This window comes from Xenopus tropicalis, chromosome 6, assembly GCF_000004195.4.
Source record: "Xenopus tropicalis strain Nigerian chromosome 6, UCB_Xtro_10.0, whole genome shotgun sequence".
Taxonomy (NCBI): Eukaryota; Metazoa; Chordata; class Amphibia; order Anura; family Pipidae; genus Xenopus; species Xenopus tropicalis.
Window position 1 is genome coordinate 51,605,773 of NC_030682.2, and position 21,387 is coordinate 51,627,159.

The 21,387-nt window shown below is 39.0% G+C and overlaps 1 protein-coding gene across 4 annotated transcripts in view; it reads right to left on the reverse strand.

The window, feature by feature from the left end:
* The window catches only part of capn7 (calpain 7), a 34,531-nt gene extending 30,136 nt beyond the window's left edge, over positions 1–4,395 (reverse strand). The window contains exons 1-2 of one of the 4 annotated variants that reach the window (XM_012964502.3): positions 4,312–4,395; positions 3,817–3,897 (exon numbers count right to left, since the gene is read on the reverse strand). In XM_012964502.3, coding sequence (XP_012819956.2) covers positions 3,817–3,897; positions 4,312–4,353 — 123 coding nt within the window. In that variant the 5' untranslated portion in view covers positions 4,354–4,395. 4 annotated transcript variants of the gene reach the window in all.
* Between the last annotated feature and the right edge of the window lie 16,992 nt (positions 4,396–21,387).

A 21,387-nucleotide genomic window follows, 5' to 3' on the forward strand; every position in this document is an offset into this window, starting at 1 on the left:
AAGTTGCCATGAAATACAGCTATTTTCATTTTTCTTCTACTTTTGACACCAGAGCCTGCCTCGGAGTTATGTGACCTGTACAAAAGCATTCAGCCTTGCCTCCTCATGCTTTTATATACTCTGTGACTTTTAATATCTAAATAAATAACAGTATGGGGGGGGTACATTATCCACTATATAAACCACTATGATTGTGATCTAGGTTATACAACACTGGCCTAACTCAGCAGTTCAACTACATTGAGAGAAGGGCCAAAGCTTTTAAAATGAAGACACACATAACAGACCCGCTGTCACTAGATTTTATGTGTCCATCTTTTTTATTCATAAACCATTTGGATGGACACAGACAATCAAGTAAGCATTGTTTGATCAGTCTGCAAAATAGGAAACTCACCGATATTTGCATTTTTGAACGTTCTCTTCACCCTACCCTTTGCCACACTGGGTCAGGCAGTTTGAAGAGTCAGAGCAGGAAACTTTGGGGATTTACAAAAATAGATTGCCTAAGAAACTAAATGATCTATGCAGTCAGACAGGGGAGACTGACACTTCTATTTCTGTGGCACATAGGGGAATATTTCTGAAAAGAAACTTGTGAAACACTGACACCTTCTCTTAAAAAAAATAATCAAATGAATATATCATACAGGTGTATAAATTTCAGGCAGAGGTTACACAAAGATTATGAGACAAAAGTGTGACAATTCTGAATCTGAAAATACTCTGTCTAAAACCTGTTGAGACAAAGTAGAAGTCAATGGCAGATGCCCCTTCCCTGGAAGATTTTTCTTTGGTTCAAATTTTAGAGGTTTTTAGATGTTTGCCACTGTGGTGTTGACCACAGCTGCCCAACTGGAGGCCTGTGGTCCAGACAATCCTCTACAAAGGATTTTTAAGGCCCCCCAATCTGCTCAAAGACTTCACAGACTTCACTCTACAACATTATTATTTTAATTTTATTCAGCCCTTAAACATGCTAAACGAGAAATAATCAGCTCACTACATTTTGTGTTGAAAAGCAATGATGTAAACAGTCATATTTTGTTTCATTTGTTTTGTTTTTATGTTTTTTAATTAACTTTTCTGTTCGTCAGTTATCTGGTTGCTAGGGTCTTGTTTACCCTAGCAGCCATGCAGTGGATTGAATGACAGGCTGCAATACATAAACAGGAGAAGGCTTAACTTGATAAGTAATAGGAAGTAACAATAAAACTGTACAACTGTTTTGCAGGTGCCAGTGACCGCCAACAAGAGTATATTACACTGAAATCTGAAAAGAGGCAGAATTAGTGGGCAGAAAAATAAAAATCTAAAAAAAAAAAAAAGGCTAATAAGAAAAGGTCATTAAAAATGTACTTACTTATGTTTTAACTACCCCTTTAAATTACAGAGAAATAACACTTCAGATTACCCAAAAACATTACCACATATATTGATGACAAAGCATTTACTGCCAAAACCATCATGTATAAATTCAGGATTATATAATGCATAAAATACACAACTGGGTTAAAGGGAATCTCCCTAAAAAATTTAACTTTAACATTGGAAATGAAAAACAATGTTCCCATATAGATAATTCAAGATATTTCTAAATATAATTGCAGTTGAAAGCAGGATTTCTTTACCCCTTCTTGTTCTCTGGTTCTTCTGACTCTTGAAACAATGTAAAGTGAAAATGGAAATAGCCAGAGAGATCCTGCTTGTAAAACAATTTCCTCAAAAATTACTGAAAAATCAATGCATATTGGAAGCTGCCTGGAATTACAGTTCCTTTTATTATTTACATTAAATGCCTTTTAAGGTTGGCTTAGCTATAGTTTATTTATATTCACAATCTAAATTTGTTTTGTAATGTATATTTGAAAAGTTATATTAATGCCAGATCATCACAGTCATAACTGCCGGCAGGTGAATACATTATGAAATTAGTGACTAGCACCTTGTATACACTATCCTTTTTACGAATAAAGCAAACCTCATCTGACGGATCAAGAAGCATACCTCCCCAAAATAAAAACATAAACCATATTTTATTTGCCATTAACATAGTCCAATGTACATATACTGACAAGAAATACCAACACTATAATTATGAACAGCAGCCCTATAAATAGAAGATACAGTATTTATAATACTCTTTCTTTCTCAAACAGGAAGAGGAGTAAATATGAAACTTTTTTACAGGTGTGTAAGTAATCCATATAAAGCAAATTACTTATAAAGCACTCTAAAATTAATTAACTTGAAACATATTATACAGGTATGGGACCTGTTATGCAGAATGCACGTGACCTGGGGTTTTCTGGATAGGATCTTTCTGTACTTTGGTACCCCATACCTTAAGTCTCCCAAAAGATTATTTAAACATTAGTTAAACCCAATAGGATTGTTTTGCCTTCAGTGAGGATTAATTATATCTTCGTGGAGATCAAATACAAGATACTGTTTTATTAATACATAGAAAATGGAAATAATTGTTTTAAAAAATATTATTTGCTTAAAATGGAGTCTAGAGGAGATGGCTTTCCTATAATTTGGAGCTTTCTTTATAACAGGTCATATACCTGTACCTTCTTTATGAGAAAAAATATAGGGCTTGAACCAATTCAATGAGAAAAATGCATCCCCTGATTCAGTATCAGACTTTCCCATACATTATAATGTAGTTTTCAGATAATAAACCATGAGATCAGTTTTTCTCATTCAACTTAATTATGGAGGCTGAAAAAAGCAGATCCGCTCTTATCCGCAGCTCTGTGCACTGACTAATGATGCAACACATCCAGGATTCGGCTCGGTATTCAGCCAGGATTTGGCCTCTTTCGGCACAGTTCGGATTCAGCATATGCAAATTAGGATTTGGAAGGGTCCAATGTTACTGTATGAACACAGAAGTGGAAATTTTTTTGCTGCGTACTTCTCGCGCAAAACATTTAACCCTTATAAATCATAATTAGGATTTGCCTGAACCCGAAAAACTGGGTTCGGTGCATCCCTAGCACTGACAGACACAGCCTAAGGGCAGCTACATGGAGTGGAGGCTAGTATGAAAAATGCCTGCTTTTGCGTTTTCCAGCCCGATCGCCAATCCACATAGTTACATTCAGATGAGTGTGAGAGGTCTATGACATTGAAGCCACTATTATGTGCCACGCACAGTATGAGAGGTCGTGGCAAAAAATACAATTCTGACATTAGCCTAAAGGTGGCCATACACGTGCAGATTTTAGTTGCCGATTCGGGTACTTTAGACATATTTGGCAGCACATGTATGGGCACCACCAACAGGTCTACCCGACCGACATCTGACCTAAAATTGGCCAGATCTTTTCCATCGGATCGGGGACCGCATACGCTCATTGATGAGGCCCTCAGTCCGACAGCATCTATGCCCACCAGTTTAATTTGATTGTTTGGCCCTAAGGCTAAATGATGGAATTAGCTCCATATCGCCCAAATTAGAATGCCAAACAAGCAGATCTTACTGTACATGGCCACCTTTAGGCTACTGCTACTTGTACATTAAGCAGTGGGGGCTAGAAGTGGGAAGGATGTGACTAGTGACAGTGCAGCAGGCTCTTGGTTGCTGGCATCTCACCACTGCCTTGTGTGTAGGGTTTCTATGGAACTGGCTCATTCCTGTGACAGGTTCTAATAGTTATTATTTGGGAGTGGCCACAAGAACCCCAGTTACAAATACAGGGTGCAACCATTTAATAACTTAATTTAAAGATCTCATATTCCTAGAATACAGTGAGCTCCCTTCTCCCCTTGGTATAACAGTTAATAATGGCAATAGGGGGTGCTTACCTTGTAATAAAACACAGCTTCCTTGTACCTCCCTCCTTGGTCATTGAGCACCGCCACTTTAGCGAACTTCACCGCATCCAGCTCCAAGGCACACGCATCCATTGTGACAACCAAGTGATGGATTTAAGATTAAAGTGAACGAAAAATGGAAAGAAACCGAAAGTTAATCAGAGACACAAGAGAAAACAAACCAGAGAATGACAGGAAACTGCCGGAGTGTAAAAACACTGTTCCTACGGTGTCCATTTTAGGACATTTGTCTTCAAAAAGACAGCGCGTCCTGCTCCTTCCCCAGCATAAAATCTCAGAGTTCCTATAAATTCTTTAAAGCGTTTCCCCAGGTTAAGCTCTGAGTAATCCCCTATGTGTAAGCGACTGTTCCGGGTGCAGCACACATGCTCTGCCCTGCTCTATGCTCCCCCCGCCCACCTCCATCGGCTGCTCCCTACTGCCTCCCAGCGCCTCACTTCCCCCTTACTCCCTCCGCCCCGCTACCTCCATCCAGCTCTCTGCTCTCTGTGGCACCTCCCAGTCCATCCTGCGCCCTCATTCCTGCGTGATACAGCAATTTATGTTCTTCCTACGTGTAAGGTGATTGTTCCGGGTTGTAGCATAAGTCTTTCTTTCTATTCCCTCTGCGCTGCTCCCTGAGCTTTATTTTACCTGCTCCTCACTCTCTGGTTCGTTCTTGCGGCAGTCTTCCTGCTCCCCCATTCCTCTGGCCTGTCACATCCCACCCAGTATCATCCCCAAAGCCCTTCTATATCAGCTGTTAAACATATGGAGTCATTCAGGGAATGGATCTTTTTGCTTTTAATAGGGACTGTTAAGTTTCTAATTAAATACATTTTTTTAAATAAACTCTAATCGCTGATGCAGTGCTCAAAATAAAAGTTTTAAGTACATTTAAATGTAAATGTATAAAATAACATACATCTACCAGTATTCTTATTAAAAGCGTCCGTTCACAACTCAATCCTATGGTTTTTATGTTAACAGGTTGTAGGAGAATGTAAAATGCTGTAACCAGTGGCGTACCTTGATCCTCCCTGGCCCCTCCACAAAAGATCTTTAAGAGGGGCCTATAGTTGGCATTGAGTGTGCAACGTGATGTAACATAGGTTATACCTCTGTTCTGCCTCACTTTTAGGGCTGTGACACACAGGGGTCCCCAAAATGCCATCCCACCGGCTAGAATGTAAATTGCCGGTGGCAAATTGTGGCGCTGCGTATGCCATCCCACCAGCGATTTACATTCTAGCCGATGGGATTCGGGGAGATTAGTTCTCACAGACATTTTAACTCACCTCCACCCTCCTCCCTCAGTTATCCAATATCCTCCCTTAGTTATCCATCATCCGGCCTCAGTTATCAGCTGTCCTTCGTCACTCTTTTTTCCAAAATCCCTGTTCCAAAACACACAAAGCTACTAGTAGCAGCTACTTGTCATGGCTACAAAAATAGACAATGCTGATCATTTACTGGTAATTGTCACTACATGTGTTTTAGCAGAGGCAATTCTCAGTATTGTCCATGGCAGGGTATTTTCTAGCTTTTAGTAGTCGTAACAAGTAGCTGCTACTAAGTATCTCTGTGTGTCTTCACCCCAAAGGTGGCCATACACTGTAAGATCCGCTTGATTGGCAAAGTCTACATTATAGAATTCATTGTATAAAAAATAAATACTTTTTCATACATGATACCTGATCTAAATTATTCACACATTATTCACAGCACACAGGAAAGGTCACAGATTCCATAATCATATTATCTGTCATGCTTGTTCTCTTACTCATTTAATGTGTGAATGCAGATTGCAACACTACTCTAACAATTCATGTCTGTGTAATTAAGCAACCAATCAGTGTTTGCTACTCTTTTCCGGAAAGGCTGTTTGTTGTGTATTTATAGATATATCCAACGCCATTTACAGCAGTCTGTATGTTACGTTAAACAGTAACTAGGTTATAAACACTGCATCTATGTTTGACACTAAAGCAGTTTACTGTATGTTATTCAAAGTCTTTTAAACATCACGTAAGGAAAAACTTCTATTATTAAATCGCCCAGCTGTAAGACACAGAGCATTTTGTCTATTTATACCAACTGGCATATTCCAAGTTCATAGTAAAGTCCTTCTGAGATTGCAATCCACTCTAGTCCTGGATTTACAGCTGATGTTTTTTCATTTTCCCAAGCTCTACCATCAGTGTAAAACAGCAACCTTACTGTTGATGTTTAGTGGGCCTTAGGTACATCAAATAGGGTTTCCACCTGACCTTCAGGTTTGGGGGTCAGGTAGTGTCATTGGGCGGGTGGTGACATCATGGGGGGGGGCAGGTTACGCAGGGAAATGAGTGTATAGGGCAAGGAAATGGGCTTGTGGAGCTGAGAAAAAGGCAGGGCAGACCCTATCTCTCCCTTATAAAGGGCTGATCGGCAACAGAGTAACTCACAGAACAGAACGATTAATAGGTAAAGTTGCCAGCCGTACAAATTTACTGATAGTTATGCAGGTAATAGTATGCAGGTTGCAGGTAAATTTGTCATACCGACACTGGCCCTAGCTGGCAATTTGCCGGCTAGGTTGGCCAAATACCGGCTGGGTGGTAACCCTAACCTCAAAGCATCTGGTGCATCGCTTTTCTTTTCTATGGAGCAGATTTCTGGCAGGTTCCAAACAACAATATTCTCTGGTAAAAGGAAGTTCAAGATTCTTTCAGTTATACTGAATCCAAAGAATTTTATTAAAGCCTATTTGTATAGATACTAGCTGCATGCAACAAATCCTTCCATTTGTTATGTTGTTATGACCAACACAACTAGAACCATCCAGCAGGGTATTTTTATGGTGTACTTTTTATATCTAAAATATACTCACACAAAATGTTATTCTTGAATAGGGATGCGCCGAATCCAGGATTCAGTTCAGGATTCTGACTTCTTTCAGCAGGATTTGGCTGAACCCATGGTCCTGACAGAACCACAGAACTTTTCATCACATAAACACAGACGTTGAAAGTTTTTCACCACGCACTTCAATTGTGGTTCTTTTGACCCCTTCCATAGCTTGATATGCAAATTAGGATTCGGTTTTGTATTCGGCCAAATCTTTCATAAAGGATTTGAGTTGGCCAAATCCCAATATAGTGGATTCTCTGCATCCCTATTCTTGAACCAACAAATGTATTTTTTTTGGTGTGTAGGCAGCCATCTCAGTGCATTGTGCCTGAGCTTTCAGAAGGAGCCAGTGGTACAGATTAGAACTGCTTTCAGATAAGCTATTGTATCTCCTACTCCCATGTAACTGGAGGAGTCCCAAGCCGGACTCGGCTTTCTTACTATCTACTGGGAGGTGCTATATTGCTTCCTTCCCATTGTTCTGCTGATCAGCTGCTGGGGGGGGGGGGGGGTTGAAATCACTCCAACTTGCAGCTCAGCAGTAAAATGTAACTGAAGTTTATCAGAGCACAGGTCACATGGCTGAAGCGTTTTGAAAAAAATGACAATATGACAAAAGCCTCCAGCCTCTGCTTAATTGAGTGCTGTTAACATGGAAGCTCACCTTTAAATTTACTTTTAGTACAGTATGTTTTTAGCAAAACTTTGTTTGCCTGTTTTTTTAATATAGGGAGGCTGCCCATCCTCTTTGTTAATTCTGTGCAGGGAGGGGGAGGAGTTAGACACACAAAGTTGTGATCTGGCAGGAAGGAAGGCCTGCAAAGGAAGTGCTGGGAGAGAAGCAGAGAGTAAGGTGAAGGTGCTGTGAGACCCCATATATTACTGTGTGTGGCGCTTTGTTTAGGGTGTAGATAGAAAGGAAGTCCATGTCAGGGCTCTTATAGAGATAAATAGCAGGAGCGCATATATATAGAAACAAAACAAAAACAACTAATAGTGCAAAATTGTTTGAACATAAGAATTCATGAGTGAACACAATCACCAGATTGATGTGCAAAAAGCTTAATAACTGTGTAAAACCACTGTGTGCTATAATCCAAAATGCTCACCAGATGGCGATAGAAACAGGCCAAATGTATAAGGTATATCCAAGATCAAGTTGCAGCCGTATGAAGATGTAGAAGGTAAAATGGTTCTCAATAAACTCAATGTGTTTCACGTACTTTCGGTACGCCTCTTCAGGAGCTTGATATCACCTATGTCCCATGTCAGGGCTCTGAAGGAACTGTCACATAAGTCGGGAACCCCCCGCAGTTCAAAGACCAAACACGTTTTTTTACAATGTTCTGCAAATATACCTATTAGCCTTATCTCTTGGAGGGGTATTAGTGCCCAGTCATGACCCTGGGTAGAGGCATGCCAAATTATAGTGTACCTGCTCACCCATATAACAGAGACACAGGTGAAAAGGTGAAAACCAGTGCAGAATCGGGCTACATGTAAGGCTCCTATCTTTATGTGTACTCTCAAACTAATTTTAGTAAACTTTTATATACTACCTTCCATTCCCCCTCAAATACACAGTATAGGAAAATCTTTCAGAATTCAAGATCACATTTTTTTATGATTTGAGGCAAAAAAATAAATTGAATCTGGACTATAGTAGATTCTATTAGATTTAACCTAAAAAATCTTTAAAATTCAAAAACTGCCACTCTGCCATATTGGGGCTATATATGAATCAGACGTGTTCTTTTAAGCCCCATTGACATGAATGGAACAATGCTATCACCAGGATTAAACGCAATGAAGGTTAACCCATTCAAGCATTCTCTTAAAGGACAAGAAAACACCTCTCATAATCTTGCCCAGTTGTTGAAAGCAATACCCTGTTAATTCATCCTCTCAAAAGAATGCCCCATAAGCAGCTTGCGGCCGCCATAAACGTCATTGTCGTCATCACAAGGTTGCTTCTGTAACCAGCTTGCATCAATGTTCCCTTTTAGATGCACGCTTGTGGGCGCAGGGGCACCCCAGGGGTCCAACCCAGCTAGTGACCAAGTAAAAAAAATGCAATGGCAAAAAAGGTCTTGCCCCAATTTTTCTCTGCAATTGTGTTTTTAGAAATGCATAATGGGAAAATGAGAAATTGTGCTCTATGTATAATATTAATAATAAATATTAAGTAAATATATAATCAAGATTTTAATCATTTTTTCTTATTGGACTGATATTAAAGAGATACTGACACCAGAAAGTAAATCTTTTTTTACATCTATCATATCATTGTCTTTGCAAGAACTTTATAATTTTGCCATAAAAATATTTGCCTGATGCGTTTACATTACCTGTCTGATCCCCCATGTTCCTCTATGAGGGGGTTGCCATATTTGTGCAGCAGGAGGCCGTTAGCATTAGAAGCTATAACTGACAGGCCGAGAAGGGACAGTCAGGTTGGCAAAACAGTCAGGTTTAGGAACTTCAAGTAACAATTACTTACAAAACCAAACCTGTCAGCGAAAAACCGTAAACACGACCTATAGGTAACTTTTTAGGTATAATTATATTTTGAAAAGTAGTTTTTACGTGTCAGTATCACTTTAATGTTTAAAAGGAACAGTAACACCAAAAACTGAAAGTGTATAAAAGTAACTAAAATATAATGTGCTGCTGCCCTGCACTGGTAAAAGTTGTGTGTTTACTTCAGAAAGTCTACTATAATTTATATAAAAAAGCTGCTATGTAGCCATGGAGGCAGCCATTCAAAGGAGAAAAGGCACAGGCACATAGCAGATAACAGATAAAACACTATTGTATTCTACAGAACTTATCTGTTATCTGCTATGTAACCTGTGCCTTTTCTCCTTTTTTCCAGCTTGAATGGCTGCCCCCGTGGCTACACAGCAGCTTATTATATAAATTATAGTAGTGTTTCTGTAGCAAACACACCAGTTTTACCAGTGCAGGGCAACAGTACATTATATTTTTATTACTTTAAAGCTCTTTCATTTTTTGGTGTTACTGTTCCTTTAATCGTGATCTATGTAAATGGCCTTTTTAAATAAAAAAAATACTGAATAAGGGCCACTAGGGGTCAGTATTCACATAGAGAATTACTTTATATTACATTAAAACAGTAAAATTCATAGATTTGACTGGATCCCAAGTTTTGTAGTGCTGCAAACCATTGGGAATATGACACTAATTTGACAACCACATATATAACTGCACAGCAGCCAGGACCACACTGCACTATCTATGCTCATTTGTTTGAGTGACTGCTACTGACCATGACCCAGATATGGTAAAAAATATATAAGTTGTTTTGTTAACAATTCTTAAAAAATCCAAGTATTGAATTCAGTTGTCGGGTGGGAAAAATTTTAGATGAAGGTAGTCATAAATTATTATGTGCTTGACAAAAATGCATGGATAAAAAATGAATTTAAAAACATTACAATTAGTGAACAGCCTACAGATATACTGTGCTGAACTATACCTCACTTATTGTAGCAACCACTACTGGACTTGTTTTATTCAATTAATAGTGCAACACAAATTATAAATTAGGCTCCTAGACTACTGATGTGATAATTGGGACATTAGAGGCTTGTTTATTGAAATTCGAGATACATTTTTTTTTCTTGGTTGTGAACATTTTTTTTTAAATGCGAATTTTCAAGATTCGTCAAAACATCTCACAATTTGAATTAAGCTTTATTATTTTAGTTGTACAGGTATGGGATCCCTTATCCGGAAACCCGTTATCCAGAAAGCTCCGAATTACGGAATATCCGTCTCCCATAGACTCCATTTTAATCAAATAATTCCGAATTTTAAAACTCATTTCTTTTTTCTCTGTAGTAATAACACAGTACCTTGTACTTGATCCCAACTAAGATATAAATAATCCTTATTGGATGCAAAGCAATCCTATTGGGTTTAATTAATGTTTTATTGATTTTTTAGTACTCTCACGGCAGAGATCCAAATTACGGAAAGACCCCTTATCCGGAATACCCTTGGTCCCAAGCATTATGGATAATGGGTCCTATACCTGTAGTGCATCTTTAAATTAACTTTTAGGGGGGCATCTACTAACTTTCGTAATTCTATTTTTTTACGATTAGTATTTATTCGGTAAAGCTTTAATTTAAAAAAAAAAAACAAAAAAAACCCACAAATTCTTAGTGATTTATTAAGGGTAAAAACCAAAAGTAACCCTACTACAAAACTATGCCATCTAAAAGCTGTTGAGGTCCTGTAGAAGTCAATGAAAGCTGTCCTAGGCAAATTCATTTTATTTGTGCTTTTAGAGGTTTTCAGGGTTTTTTATGTTTGTATGTCTACGAAGATTTGTGAAAAAACATAAAACCACAAAAATTTGTGGTTTTTATGTTCTTTTTATTTTTGTTCGACAATTTAATTGTTAGTGCTTTTTTAATACAGATCTTTTAATAAATGACATCCGTGGTTTTGGTGGAAATAAGTTTATTCATGGTTTCAAAAACTCACAAAAATCAGAATGTTGATAAATCCGCCCTAAGTACTTTGTGGAAAATGTGCAATTAGTCTTAATTTTTTGTGAATTTTAAACTACAGGTATAGAATCTATTATCCAGAATGCTCAGGAGTTGGGGGTTTTCCAAATAAGGGATCTTTCTGTAATTTGAATCAGCAGGCCTCAAGTCTTCTAAAAATAATTTAAATCAAAAATCATTTAAAGGGATTCTGTCATGATTTTATGGTGTACTTTTTATTTGTAAATTACACTGTTTACATAGCAAACAGGTCTCATTTAATATTATGTTCTTAAACCAACAAATGTATTTTTTTTACTTGTGGTATTGGTGTGTAGGCAGCCATCTCAGTGCATTGTGCCTGAGCTTTCAGAAGGAGTCAGCGCTACACATTAGAACTGCTTTCAGGTAACCTATTGTTTCTCCTTTTCCCATGTAACTCGAGGAGTCCCAAGCTGGACTCGGATTTCTTACTACTGAGTGCTATTCTGATATCTACTGGGAGCTGCTGTCTTGGTATCTTCACATTGTTCTGCTGATCGGCTGCTGGGGTAAAATAGGAGGAGGGAGCTATCACTCCAACTTGCAGTGCAGCAGTAAAGTGTGACTGAAGATTTAATTTAAAAATTAAATATAAAAAAAATCTGCCTACCAATCTTGCTACCAATATGGATTTATGCACAAGGTACAAGGTACTGTTACATCATTACAGAGAAAAATATCATTCTAAATAACAGAATTATTTGCTGTAAATAAATAGACAAATCCTATTTAGCTTGTTTAAGGAGCTCTCCAGTTTAGGATTTCAGAAGTTATCTGGTTAGTGATGTGACACTGTTTCCTAAGGAAGCATGCAAAACATTTCTTGTGAGAACTCATCAGTATTTTACTACTCTGTGCAATTTGATTTCAGGTGAGGTCCCGTTGGACTTGAACCCCCCCGGCACCCTTCCTTCTGCCTGCAGGATGCCCTATATTGGGCATTTATATCCCAAATCACAGTAGCAGTTCCCACATCCCACATTGAATTAACTTTGTGATTCAGGTCAGTAATTATGGGGTGCCCTTTGTCCAATGCACATTTTGTCTATTAAAATACATTCTATATACAAAAAACATTCCCCAGTATACAAAATTAATGTGTGGATAAAGATATATTTCTAGGGAAAAATAAAGACAAAAATCAATTTTGTGCACAAATTTCATAATAAACTGTTACTCAAGATTTTGTAAAATGTAGCTATATGTTATATATCCCTTCAGTTCAGCCATCTCTACCAATTCCCAGTACAGTTTCCTCTCTATTCCTTTACCCCCAGTAAAGCAGTGAGCCATGCTCACCATATCAGCTATGTCCCCCCTTTTCTGCCATGTCCCTGTTTATAATGCTCTCTTAGTAAAACAAGGTAAGCCCTTTCCTACTTATGTGCTGGGCATCAGAGGATGGAACATGTTTCCAGCTCTGCGAAAACAGAAAGGACAAGTTCATTCATTCTTTATTCATTTTGATTGCATCTGTCAGCTTAATAATTCACTATGCTGCATCAGTGTCTATTTCATATTTCTGTGGGGAAGCGAAAAACACAAATTTTACAAACACACATTTATAACCATAACCAAGTACCCACATGCTCTACATGAAAGTCACTAACATTGAAATAAGTGCAATGTTCTTTTCCAGTAGTTGTGGTAGTGTCAGTCCCACATCAGAGTGGATGCTTAATCACCATAGTTAAGCTCAGTTAAATCCAAATCCAGTGACACAACAACCAGCTCACATGCTCAAGTACTGTATAGTAATGACCCCCTCTATAGGCTATACCAGGGGTCCCCAAACTTTTTTTCTCGTGGGCCACAGTCAAATGAAAAAGACTTGGAGAGCAAAACAAGCATCATAAATGTTCATGGAGGTGCCAAATAAGGGCTAAGTGTCACCCTAAACCCAGAACTAATGTCAAGATCCCGGTCTCAGCATTTGCCTTTGGCTACGGGAGGAGCCCTTAGCTACTCAGGTGCTGCCAGGTCTTAATGTGAGAGGAACAGGATGAGAATTCTGGGCAAACAAAGGGGCCAAGTCATAGCAAGTGGGAAGGTAGGAGGAAACTAGGCAGGGATCGGTGATGCAGAATTCAAACACGGTCAAATAACAGACAGAGGTATTACTTACTGGCATAACCGTGCTCCTGGGAAGAGAACGCACGCATCTGGTGCGAACGAAAAGGCTGCGGGTGCTCCTTTAATACATTCTCATTTTCCTGGGTTTAGAGGTTTTTGAAACCAGGAAAAAAATATTTTTCTCTAAAACCACAAATGGCAAGTGATTTATCGAAACAGCCTTTAAAAAAAAAAAAAAAAAAAAAAGCATGGATGAAAATTTTTTTCATTTTGAAGCACAAAAAACGAAAGTGTCAAAAAACCCCCAACATTTCTAAAACCACAAAGCCGTTCAACATTTGCCATTGACTTCTACATGACATCTACAAATAATAAAGCCTCTACTCTAAATAGTATTTATAACAAAGTAAATGTAAACGAATGACAAATTGAAGCCCCAAACAAATCAAAACCCGTACCAAATAAATATAAAGGTCTGGGTGTGAACACCCCAGACCTAGCGCAGTTGTGAAAAAACTCTAGGGGGCCCCAATGGAAATTTGTAATTAATGCAGAATCAGAAAAAGCTCACCAGAGTCCACAGTTGGTCCGGGTGCTCAGGGCCCCGAACCCGTAGCTGAAGGGAGAAGTTATATCATATACAGTTGAGCTCCAAACATCTCCGGACACGACATGCTGCTAAAACCAGGTCTTTATTGTTCCATCTAAAAACTAGACGCCTGACATGTTTCGTGCGCGAACGCACTTACTCATAGGCATACATATACAACAGTAGGAGGGTTTAAATAGTGTCATAAGCAATTAAACATGCAAATTAAGACATCAATACATACACCCCCATCAGTAAAAAAGCACACATAGTGGAATCTGGAACCTGTATAAATCAAAACTGTAGGCTATATTAACAAGGCCAATCATTTAAAAAAAACTTTTTTTGTAAAATGCATATGTAGAATACATCCAATCAATCCAAGTAAACTGTTCAATACATCAATATCAATAAATATAGTAAAAAGTAAATAATATTAATTTAATACATGAATGGCAACATTAAGGGGCTGATTTACTAACCCACGAATCCAACCCGAATTGGAAAAGTTCCGACTTGAAAACGAACATTTTGCGACTTTTTCGTATGTTTTGCGATTTTTTCGGATTCTGTACGAATTTTTCGTTACCAATACGATTTTTGCGTAAAAACGCGAGTTTTTCGTATCCATTACGAAAGTTGCGTAAAAAGTTGCGCATTTTGCGTAGCGTTAAAACTTACGCGAAAAGTTGCGCATTTTTCGTAGCGTTAAAACTTAACGCTACGAAAAATGCGCAACTTTTCGCGTAAGTTTTAACGCTACGCAAAATGCGCAACTTTTTACGCAACTTTCGTAATGGATAGGAAAACTCGCGTTTTTACGCAAAAATCGTATTGGATCCGAAAAATTCGTAAAGAATCCGAAAAAATCGCAAAACATACGAAAAAATCGCAAAGTACAGATCATTACGAAAAAAACGCAATCGGACTCCATTCGACCCGTTCGTGGGTAAGTAAATCAGCCCCTAAATGTTAGAAATTCTTTTATGTACAAATAAATAGACTCATAAATTCAAACATAGCAGCTAATGTCAAAAATAGAATTGAGGCCATTAGGATATCGTGTATCAAGAGTAAATATCCATTTGACTTCAGAACGTAAGAGCCTAGCATATAAGTCACTGCGCCTTGCATCAGGAAGAATTTTATCTATGACTTGAATGTGCAAAAACGATACATCAGATTGGCAACATTGTAAAAAGTGTCTAGACACGGGACTGTTGCTACTTCTAGCAGCTATATGTCTAATATGTTCCCTCATCCTGCTCTTAAGGGAGCGTGTTGTACAGCCAACATATTGAATGCTACATCTTGAACAGGTTAGAAGATACACAACATATCGCGTATTACAGTTGGCATAAAAATGCATGTTAAATACTCTCCCAGACACTGAACTACTAAAGGTAGTGGATTGCCTGATATGTGAACAAGTAACACATCTGCGTGCTCCACAGCGATATGTACCCTTTACTGTAAGCCATGTCGCTCTCAAAGGCCGGGACCGCCACAGAGTTGGTGAAAGTATATTACCCAATGTGGGAGCTTTTTTTGCAACAATATTGTAACCACCTTGTAATACCAATGCCAAGTCAGGATCATTATAGAGAACAGGAATTAAATTAGAAACTATACGTTTAATCTTATAGAACTGATTAGAAAACGAAGTTACAAAAGTAGGAGAAACATAACCCCTTCCAACTCTGCCATGATGTTGACCTTTCCTATCAGTGAGTAAGTCTGATCTCTCCATCCGTAAGGCCTTAATAAAGGCTGAGGACAGTGACCTCATGCTATACCCACGATCAAGAAATCGATCTCGCAGTATGACAGCCTGCTCCAAAAAGGCACTCTCTGTGCTGCAATTTCTCCGTAAACGCTGAAACTGTCCCACAGGGATGCCCCTAAACATATGTGCTGGATGGCAAGAATCTGCCCTTAGCAAAGAATTACCAGCACAAGCTTTACGAAAGGTTGTGGTTTCCACCACAGTGCCCCTAGCAACCAGTTTCAAATCTAAAAAAGAGATAATATGGGTATTAAATTCACTGGTGAATCGTAAATTAAGCGTGTTCGTGTTCAGCTCAGTGACAAAAAGTAAAAATTCTGAATGTGACCCCTGCCAAACCAAAAGGAGGTCATCCACATATCGCTTATAAAAAACTATATTGTGTAAGTAAAGTGAATCACCTCCATAGATGTGGGTCTCCTCCCACCAGCCCATGTACAAATTGGCATAGGCTGGTGCAAACTTAGCACCCATCGACGTACCACACCTCTGGAGGTAAAAAACTTGATCAAAAAGAAAAAAATTGTGAGACAATAGATAACTAATAGAATCTAAAATAAAGTGCTTGGTGCCCTCATCATAAGTGCTATACATATCCAAGTGATAAGAGATCGCTAGCATTCCTTTCTCGTGTGGGATGCAGGAATACAATGATGCTACATCAATCGTGCCCCAGGAAAAATTATCAGACCACTCTAAATGATTAAGCAATTGTAAAACATGTTTTGTATCCATGACATACGAAGTTAACCGTTTAACCAAAGGCTGTAAGTAAAGATCTATATATTCCGAAAGTTTCTCATTCAAAGATGCTATACCAGATACAATTGGTCGCCCTAAGGGCGGACGCTCAGACTTATGGACCTTAGGTAAGTGGTGGAAAAGGGGGACTCTCGGAGAAGTCGGTATCAAATAATCCCTGATTCTCTCATTGAACAATCCAGACTTATAAGCATCATTAACTAATTCCACCAAATTTTTAGTAAACTCAATGGTAGGGTCAGTACTCAGGGGTTGGTAAGTAGAATTATCATTCAACTGTCGCATGGCTTCATTCTTATAAGTCTCACTGTCTAACACGACTACCATCCCCCCTTTATCGGCATTCTTTATAACTATAGACTTATCATCCTGTAATTGTTTAAGGGCTGCCTTTTCTTGAGAAGTCAAATTAAAGCCAGTGAACTGACTCCTAGTCTCCATTTTAAGTGACAACAGCTCCTTCTCTATTAGCTCCTGAAATCTATCAACAACACTGCCCCTACAATGCAGTGGATAGAAATCAGAAGTCATACGTAAGCCATGCCTTATCTCCTCAGGGTCAACACCAAAACGGTGTATGGACGTGTCTGATTCATTTTGTAAAGCATATAAATTCTGCAAACAACGTTCATCCTGAAACAGTAATTGACAATTCAAATTATCAGACATACTGGGGAAAGACAAACCTTGACTATCAGAGCCATTCTCAATAAGGCTTCCCGGTGTCGCCGCATTTACAGGTTGTTCTAGTTGTACACAGTTTAAATCATTCAAAAAATATTTCTTTAAAACTAGTTTACGAACAAACCTATTGATATCAATCAAAGTTTCCAGTATATTAAAGTCCCTTGATGGTGAAAAAGATAACCCTTTTCCAAGTAGAGAAAGTTGTGCCTCAGTCAAGTCTTTAGTGGAAAGATTTAAAACAAAAGTCTCCTGTTTCCCTTCCGGTCGCGGAGACGATAGCCTGAACGGTCCCCCCGTATCGAAGAGGCATGTAAATCCTCACCAGCCCGATCGGCACGATCACTAGTACCCCTCTGGCGTCTCCGGTATGAAACATCCGTACCCTCAGCTCCACGCACAGGGGGAGGGGCATCGCTCCTGCTGCGGACAGAGGAGGATTCAACATTCATATCCCGACCGCGTGAACGGGTAAAACGTCTTGTAGAGGAAAGTCCCGTATCTTTAAACATTTCAATGGCCCGCAGCTCACGTTCACGCTGTGAAGAGATAGAGGAAACAGAGGAGCAAAAGGAGGTACTATCATTTCCTATGCAGGACTCGTCCTCTGTGCTAGAAAATCTGACAAATTTCTGAGAAAGCGGTTTTTTAAGTATAGTTTTCTTATTGTTACTATCATGATGGGGAAAGCTATCAGAATATCGCTTCCTAAAGCCCCACTGTGTAGTGGTATAAACCCTCCCCTCATCATAATCATGCCTGTCACGATTTAGTTTCTTAATTTTTCGTAAAAGGACCACTTCCTCAGCATTTTTTAATTTTTGTTTCAGATTAGTATTAAGAGTGTTACATTCATCAGACCAGTTAGCATTAGAAAGTAGCTCATAAGTTTCGTTCAAAAGTTTCTGGGTGTGTACCAAATCATTCCGTTTGTATTCAATTAAGAGAGCCATTAATCTTAGTGAGCAATCAGATAGAATTAAGTTCCATTTATCCATGAACTCAGACTCATTAATAACAAAAGACGGTACTTTCAAAATCCGTAGGCCCCGTGGAATAATACTAAGCTCCACATACTTTTCCAAGGAAGCTAAATCCCACCACAAATTCATTTCTCTGATTGAAAGTTCTCTAAATTACGAAATCTAAGTTCAAGAGGTATGTCTACATTGCGCTCATTCAGGCGCCCAGAAAAGGCGTCCTGCAGCCATTGCCGGCGCTCATTAGCACACTGCATAAAGTTAATCAAGGCAGGATCAGCGTCTACCTGGGTGTTTGTAATAGAAGGACTCGACATTTTTGGTGAGAGATTAAGTTCAGCTACTTAATAAGAAAACAAATAATAAAGCCTCTACTCTAAATAGTATTTATAACAAAGTAAATGTAAACGAATGACAAATTGAAGCCCCAAACAAATCAAAACCCGTACCAAATAAATATAAAGGTCTGGGTGTGAACACCCCAGACCTAGCGCAGTTGTGAAAAAACTCTAGGGGGCCCCAATGGAAATTTGTAATTAATGCAGAATCAGAAAAAGCTCACCAGAGTCCACAGTTGGTCAGGGTGCTCAGGGCCCCGAACCCGTAGCTGAAGGGAGAAGTTATATCATATACAGTTGAGCTTCAAACATCTCCGGACACGACATGCTGCTAAAACCAGGTCTTTATTGTTCCATCTAAAAACTAGACGCCTGACATGTTTCGTGCGCGAACGCACTTACTCATAGGCATACATATACAACAGTAGGAGGGTTTAAATAGTGTCATAAGCAATTAAACATGCAAATTAAGACATCAATACATACACCCCATCAGTAAAAAAGCACACATAGTGGAATCTGGAACCTGTATAAATCAAAACTGTAGGCTATATTAACAAGGCCAATCACGCGGTCGGGATATGAATGTTGAATCCTCCTCTGTCCGCAGCAGGAGCGATGCCCCTCCCCCTGTGCGTGGAGCTGAGGGTACGGATGTTTCATACCGGAGACGCCAGAGGGGTACTAGTGATCGTGCCGATCGGGCTGGTGAGGATTTACATGCCTCTTCGATACGGGGGGACCGTTCAGGCTATCGTCTCCGCGACCGGAAGGGAAACAGGAGACTTTTGTTTTAAATCTTTCCACTAAAGACTTGACTGAGGCACAACTTTCTCTACTTGGAAAAGGGTTATCTTTTTCACCATCAAGGGACTTTAATATACTGGAAACTTTGATTGATATCAATAGGTTTGTTCGTAAACTAGTTTTAAAGAAATATTTTTTGAATGATTTAAACTGTGTACAACTAGAACAACCTGTAAATGCGGCGACACCGGGAAGCCTTATTGAGAATGGCTCTGATAGTCAAGGTTTGTCTTTCCCCAGTATGTCTGATAATTTGAATTGTCAATTACTGTTTCAGGATGAACGTTGTTTGCAGAATTTATATGCTTTACAAAATGAATCAGACACGTCCATACACCGTTTTGGTGTTGACCCTGAGGAGATAAGGCATGGCTTACGTATGACTTCTGATTTCTATCCACTGCATTGTAGGGGCAGTGTTGTTGATAGATTTCAGGAGCTAATAGAGAAGGAGCTGTTGTCACTTAAAATGGAGACTAGGGGGCTGATTTACTTACCCACGAACGGGTCGAATGGAGTCCGATTGCGTTTTTTTCGTAATGATCGGTATTTTGCGATTTTTTCGTATGTTTTGCGATTTTTTCGGATTCTTTACGAATTTTTCGTTACCAATACGATTTTTGCGTAAAAACGCGAGTTTTCGTATCCATTACGAAAGTTGCGTAAAAAGTTGCGCATTTTTCGTAGCGTTAAAACTTACGCGAAAAGTTGCGCATTTTTCGTAGCGTCGCCCTTAGGGCGACCAATTGTATCTGGTATAGCATCTTTGAATGAGAAACTTTCGGAATATATAGATCTTTACTTACAGCCTTTGGTTAAACGGTTAACTTCGTATGTCATGGATACAAAACATGTTTTACAATTGCTTAATCATTTAGAGTGGTCTGATAATTTTTCCTGGGGCACGATTGATGTAGCATCATTGTATTCCTGCATCCCACACGAGAAAGGAATGCTAGCGATCTCTTATCACTTGGATATGTATAGCACTTATGATGAGGGCACCAAGCACTTTATTTTAGATTCTATTAGTTATCTATTGTCTCACAATTTTTTTCTTTTTGATCAAGTTTTTTACCTCCAGAGGTGTGGTACGTCGATGGGTGCTAAGTTTGCACCAGCCTATGCCAATTTGTACATGGGCTGGTGGGAGGAGACCCACATCTATGGAGGTGATTCACTTTACTTACACAATATAGTTTTTTATAAGCGATATGTGGATGACCTCCTTTTGGTTTGGCAGGGGTCACATTCAGAATTTTTACTTTTTGTCACTGAGCTGAACACGAACACGCTTAATTTACGATTCACCAGTGAATTTAATACCCATATTATCTCTTTTTTAGATTTGAAACTGGTTGCTAGGGGCACTGTGGTGGAAACCACAACCTTTCGTAAAGCTTGTGCTGGTAATTCTTTGCTAAGGGCAGATTCTTGCCATCCAGCACATATGTTTAGGGGCATCCCTGTGGGACAGTTTCAGCGTTTACGGAGAAATTGCAGCACAGAGAGTGCCTTTTTGGAGCAGGCTGTCATACTGCGAGATCGATTTCTTGATCGTGGGTATAGCATGAGGTCACTGTCCTCAGCCTTTATTAAGGCCTTACGGATGGAGAGATCAGACTTACTCACTGATAGGAAAGGTCAACATCATGGCAGAGTTGGAAGGGGTTATGTTTCTTCTACTTTTGTAACTTCGTTTTCTAATCAGTTCTATAAGATTAAACGTATAGTTTCTAATTTAATTCCTGTTCTCTATAATGATCCTGACTTGGCATTGGTATTACAAGGTGGTTACAATATTGTTGCAAAAAAAGCTCCCACATTGGGTAATATACTTTCACCAACTCTGTGGCGGTCCCGGCCTTTGAGAGCGACATGGCTTACAGTAAAGGGTACATATCGCTGTGGAGCACGCAGATGTGTTACTTGTTCACATATCAGGCAATCCACTACCTTTAGTAGTTCAGTGTCTGGGAGAGTATTTAACATGCATTTTTATGCCAACTGTAATACGCGATATGTTGTGTATCTTCTAACCTGTTCAAGATGTAGCATTCAATATGTTGGCTGTACAACACGCTCCCTT